Raw genomic sequence first — 5,714 nt, 5'->3', positions numbered from 1 at the left:
TTCCCCACCCATCTGGCTGGTCCAGCTCCCCAGCAGCCCCTCTGGTCTGTCCCCATGGGGATGGAACACTCGACTTGGTGACTTCCAGATGTGGTGTCACTCCAGCGGCCCAGCCAGGCAGTGGTCAGCGATCTGGGTGCCCAGTAGGCCCTTGCCAGGTGGAGCACCCTCCATCAGAGGCAGAGGTCAAACCCAACACAGACTTCTCTTGCCTGGGGCGGGTCCTGTCCTCTGAGCAGTGGTCACCTCAGGGTGGCCCACTTCAGCCTTTTCAAGGGGACGGGCTGGTCCCTTCCCCACTCCTCGTGGGTAGGGTTGACGGGAAACACACGGGGAGCCCAGCTCAACCTGAGCGTCAGGTAGCGCGTCTGTACCTGAAGGTGGGGCAGACCGGCACTGGCGTCTGACCGGGCAGGACACTCACCACGTCGGCCGCGTGCTTGATGAAGATCTGGTTGCTGAACTTGATCTTCCTGACCACCTCTCCCGGGACGTCTGCCCGCAGGCGCTGCTGCTGGGCGATGAGCTGCTGCAGACGCTGGCTGGGGAAGGCGTCCTCCGTGCAGATGTACACGGCCCCTGGGAACACAGAGCCGGTGAGCACGCCGGGAACCGGGAACGGCCCGTGGCTGCCTCCCCCTCCCACACGCGGCCCCCGCAGCCAGGGAGGGAGGCCAGACATGGTCTCCCACCCCAGCCACCCCGCTGACAGGACGTCACCCTGCAGGTCGGCCCCTGGGCCATCTCGAGTGGAAGAGTGGCATTGTGGGGAGTGCGAGCTTTTGGAAGCACCCCCTCCACAGACCCTGGGATGTGCCGCGGAGGCTCCACCGGGCAGACGCCTCCTGAATTCCACTCTCAAGGCTCCTCCTGTGATCCCGGCCTACGTGGTCATAACTGTCCTGGCTGCGATCGGAAAAGCAGCCAAACTTAACTAGATAATGAGCAACACGTCACCAGAAGCCTGCACAAATGAGGCAGCACGCCGGCCGGGGCCTGGGTCCAGCAACTAAGAACACAGGGCCGCCCGAAGTAAGCCCTAGTGTTGATGGCAACTGATTTCAACAAAGGACAATTCAGCGGGGGAAGAACAGTCTCTTTAACAAATGGTGCTGGGACAGCTGGGCATCCACATGCAAGAGAAAGCAGTTAGATGCCTACGTAACACCACCCACAAAATCTGCGTCCAAACAGATCACAGGTGAGAGCCAGAACAGTAGAACTCCGGGACGACAATACAGGGGCAGATCTCTGTGACCTCCGTCAGGCAAGGGATTCTTAGATATGACACCGAAAGCACAAGCCAGGAAAACTAAACTGGATTTCATCCAAATGAAATTTTTTGTGTGTTTCAAAGAGGACACCATCAAGAAAATGAGAAGACAATCTACTGCAAGAAAATACCGCCAATCATATACCTGATAAGATTCTAGTATCCGGAGCATATAAAGAACTCTTAAAACCCAACCGCAGGAGGACAATAATCCGAACTTTAAAATGAGCGAAAGCTCTGAATAGACATTTCTCCAAAGAGACGCAGCGATTGACAAGCTCGTGAAACGATGCTCAATGTCGTTAATTAGGGGAAAGGAAATTGAACCACAGCGAGACCTGTGCACACCCACGAGGTGACATCAAGGACAGACGGGCAGGCGTCGGCGAGGACGAGGAGAAACTGGAACTCTGCCGGTGGGAACGTGGAATGGTGCGGCTGCTGCTCCAAACAGCCTGGCAGGTCCTCAGAAAGGTAAACACAGCGTGACCAGCTGACGCAGCAATGCCGGCCCGAGGCTCCCGCTCCGGCGGGAACGAGGCCAGACGTCCAGGCTCACCCACGACAGCAGCCGGTCACGAAGGCCGGAGGGAGCCGGCAGCCCGAAGGCTACGAGTGGACGGATATAAACAGACCGCAGTGGACACAGCAGAATGTCACTCAGCCACAAAAGGGAAGGAGGCGCGGACACGTGACACTGAGCGAAAGCAGCCAGACAAGGCCCCAGGTGTGTGACCCCATTCACGTGAAACAGCACAGACGAATCCAGAGACGGCGCAGGTGGCTGCCAGGGGCTGGGGCCGGACAGGGCCGTGGTGACACTACGGGGCACAGGGTGTCTCCTTTTGGGGTAATGAAACATTCTAGAATTAGGCAGTAGTGATGGAGGCACAACTTTGTGAAGACACTAAAAAGTGACGTCTGCATTTTAAGAGTGGATTTTATGGTACGTGAGTCACGTCCCAATTATGAAAAAAATGAAGGGAAAAGGCTGGTGACCTGGCTGTGTTTCGCCAGGACACCGGGGCCACAGCCGACCTTCCTGCGCCCTCACCGCCTCAGGCACGCACAGCCGGGGCGGGACACGCGGAGCCAGGGCGCCCAGACCGTGTCGGCGCCGTGGGCCTCTGTGGCTCCAATTGTTTCCACAGAACTTCGGCGCGTTCAGTGGGGTGCAGTGTGCATGTCTCCCTGAGAAATGACGCCCCCAAACCAAATCTGAAAGCCCAGCTTCTGGGAAGAACGGCAAAGAGGCTCGCGTTACTGTGGACCCAGCGTGCAGGGAAACGGGGGGCCCCTCCCCACCGCCGGCCGCCCTCTGCTCGGGCCTCCTCACAGCCCACCCCGCCCGCCAACTCGGGGACCGCGCACATGCCGGTGCCCTCTGTCCTGGACCGTGGGGTGATCACGTTCTCCCCCATTGAACGCGCCGCCGTCGCCGTGGGGCCTGGCCCGGTGGAGACGTCCCGTCCAGCTGTCTCCGTTTTTCCACCTGCCACTGTGGTGGTCACGTCTGCGTCTCTTCTCTCCTGAGGGCTGTGTCCCTGGAAATGGACACCAGCCAACCTTCCAGCAGTGGCCTGTCCTGCTGGTTCTTCTCCTGGGATCCAACGGATGTCCCCACCTGCCCCCTGCTCTGCCCTGACCCCTCTCGGCGCAGTCCCCGGCCACTCTGGCTGCCCCCGAGAAGGCAAACGGGCAGGAGCCCAGTGTGAGTCACAGCAAAGAGCCGATCCAGCCTCAGGCAGCCTGGATGCGGGGGAGTGAGGTGGCTCCCCCCCATTTTCAAGCAGCTCTGTGGAGGGTGAGCTGATGACCACCCCCGCTTTCAACGCTAAGCCCGTCTACCTGGCATTGCATAGTCTCAGATGACGCTGCAGAGAATGCTGGGTGCCTGCCCCAGGCCCTCCTGGGCTGCACCCTCACCCAGAGACAGGACAGGAGGTGACACACAAGCGCTTGCCTCTAGCATGAGCCTCCCCTGCACCTGGTCAGGAGACGCTGGCACTGAGCCCAAAGGGCCAGCATGCCCTCCAGGCGCCTGTCGCAGTTTCGTGGGGCTCACGGCGCTCAAACAGAGGCAGGCAGGATTCCAAACCTGGCCGGGTCCCAGCTAGACAGCGACAGATGACAGACAGCGACACACAGCACGGTGAGGGGGCGGCTTGGCCTTGGAAGGTGGGGGCCCAGGTCTGTCCCCAACCCTTGCAGGGCCTGGCACAGGTGCCAGATGTGGCCCCAGCACCCCATCTGGGCGGTGAGGTGACAGACCAGCTCACAGGTCCCGGCAGCGGAGACGTGAACGGTCCTGCCACTCAGAGTCCGGGGGACCGTGGGCACAGGGCAGCCTGCTGCTGGACGAGCCGGGTGCTGCGGGAAGCGGCCGATCGCCCCACTGAGCACGCATTCCGGGGGCAGTTTGAACTCTTCACAGGCAGCCTCGCAAACTTCCTGATGCTGGGCGTGGCGGGTGCTCAGGTCGCGGACACGTAGCGCCAGGCGGGGCGCCTGCACGCAGCCTCCGCAGCCTCCGCCGCCCCAGCCTCGCCCTGCTCGCCCCCTCACCGCGGGAGAGGCCAGATCTGAGCGGCCTGCGGGCTGGGGCGTGGGCACTTGGTGCTCGGGTGGGCGGGGGCCTGGCTGCCGGGCACTCCTGCTGAGGGCGGCTGCACATGCCCCCCCCAGCCCCCAGCGGAGGAATTGCAAAGTGACAGGAGGGACGCGAGTGGTCTGTAAGGCCCTCAGGTCTGGCCCCATGGAGGGGGCCAGGACAGAGCCGACCCCCACCGTCCGCCGAAGGGGGGCGTCCACTCACCGGCCTCCAGGCCTCCGTGCCGCTGTGGGAACTGCACGGCCAGGCAGAGCTGCAGCGCCAGCTGGGTCTTCCCGGCCGAGCTGCAGCCGGCCAGCTCGGTGATGCCGTCCAGGGGCAGGCCGCCGCCGAGGAGCCCGTCCAGCACGGGGCAGCCCAGGCTCAGGCGCCGGTGCTGCGTGGGGAACCTCTCCTGCTGCTTCAGCAGGTCGAGTGCTGCGGAGGGCGGGGCCGTCAGGGTGGGCCGTTCCCGAAGGCCACGGCCAAGGCCCCTCCCAGCTGCAGGGTGCTGTCTGACTGCCAGCTGACCCTGCTTCCTGTGTCCCTCGGCCTTGTCCCCTCCTCTGGGAACATGGCCCAGACACCACCCACAGAGCGAGGGCCTGGTGGCCCCCGTGGCCCCTGTGTGTCCTGATCCCGCCACCACGGCCCGCGGTTCCTCCCCGCTGCCCTCTGCGCATGGCCCCAGCCTGGACGAGGAGCAGCGACCGGGCAGGGCTCCCGCTGAGGCCCAGGGCGTCGGCAGAGCAGGCCCGTCCTCGCCCACCTGCCCACCTGTGAGTGCGCCGCTGCCCCGCAGGTGTGAGGATGCCGCTCTCAGCAAGTGCTGCACGTCGGGGCCAGAGAGGCCGGTCAGTCTCTGCAAATCTGGTCCAGAAAAATGCAAAACCTCCTTCACAGAGTTCAGTTTGGCTGAAATCACACACATCACAGGGCAAGGTCAGACGACAGTAACACAGGACATCGAGACAGTGACAGAGGGCCACTGTCCTCCAGTTCTAGGGACCCGGTGGGCAGGGGCCCGACCTGTCTGTGCTTGAACCCCTGAGCAGGGTGTGGTGACAACAGGTCAAGGAGGGACAGACGGGACCTGGGGGGCCAGACGTGCAGATGGGTCTCTCCCCGGGACGAGTGATGGCTGCCACCCAGGGCCACCTCTCGGGAAGGGCCTGTGCATGATGCATGGCTAGAGGCCGAGCCTGGGTGGGGGGCAGGTAGGGAGGGGCGAGTGGGGTCCGCTCACGAGGAAGCAGGAAGGAAAGCTGCACCGGCGTCCAAACACGTCCAGCCACGTATGAGACAGCCGATGGCGGGGACGGTGGGGTGACGAGGACGAGGGGCTGGACGATGGGACAGCCGGATGGGCACCGGAGCAGGGAACGCGTGAGCGTGGGAGTGCCATGGGCACCGGCTGCGTGGGGAGGGTTGGAGGTCATGCATCTGGAGGGCAGTGTGGTAATTTGGGTGACCAAATTAACTTGGGACTTGTATAAATGCATTACTTTCCAACTAACAGAATAAGAAGTATGCGAAAGCTACATCCGGCCAGCCCAATTTATCGGGACTTTCCGGAAATACCTACGCCCCGAATGCGTCAGTTAAAAGACAAACGCGCTCAGACTGGCTGGGAGGGGAGACGGGACTCCTGACGCCCTTCGAGGAAACGACAGCCCAGGACGCGGGAGACGCTGCCCGCGCAGGACGTCACCGCATGCTGCGGCCCCGGCCCCGGCACGGGGAGGCGGGAGGTGACGCAGGACGCAGGCTGTGCGGGGGCCCGGCCCCTGCAGGTGGATGCGCCAGCACACGGAATGGGCGAGCTGTCCCTCCCTTTGAGGCTTCAGGAAA

The 5,714-nt window shown here is 63.0% G+C and overlaps 1 protein-coding gene and 1 long non-coding RNA gene across 4 annotated transcripts in view; both read right to left on the bottom strand.

Moving 5' to 3' along the window:
- Positions 1-414, bottom strand: part of LOC111730936 — a 1,998-nt gene extending 1,584 nt beyond the window's left edge. Inside the window, exon 1 of the long non-coding RNA XR_002776869.1 lies at positions 9-414. This is a non-coding gene — a long non-coding RNA (uncharacterized LOC111730936). The remainder of the gene's footprint in view (positions 1-8) is intronic.
- XRCC3 (X-ray repair cross complementing 3) overlaps positions 1-5,616 on the bottom strand; it is an 11,319-nt gene extending 5,703 nt beyond the window's left edge. For 2 of the 3 annotated variants that reach the window (XR_002776867.1, XM_023522350.1), the window contains exons 1-3: positions 4,641-5,616; positions 4,089-4,301; positions 425-579 (exon numbers count right to left, since the gene is read on the bottom strand). Coding sequence is in view for 2 of the 3 variants with exons in the window: in XM_023522350.1 (XP_023378118.1) it covers positions 425-579; positions 4,089-4,301; positions 4,641-4,794 (522 nt within the window). In the remaining variant the exon portion in view is untranslated. The remainder of the gene's footprint in view (positions 1-424; positions 580-4,088; positions 4,302-4,640) is intronic. The other variant, XM_023522351.1, reaches the window with a different exon arrangement.
- Between the last annotated feature and the right edge of the window lie 98 nt (positions 5,617-5,714).

The sequence above is a fragment of the Pteropus vampyrus genome, unplaced genomic scaffold, assembly GCF_000151845.1.
Source record: "Pteropus vampyrus isolate Shadow unplaced genomic scaffold, Pvam_2.0 Scaffold341, whole genome shotgun sequence".
In the NCBI taxonomy this organism is placed as follows: domain Eukaryota; kingdom Metazoa; phylum Chordata; class Mammalia; order Chiroptera; family Pteropodidae; genus Pteropus; species Pteropus vampyrus.
Note: the sequence above shows the minus strand (reverse complement) of the source record. Positions and strands in the feature narration are given on the sequence as shown.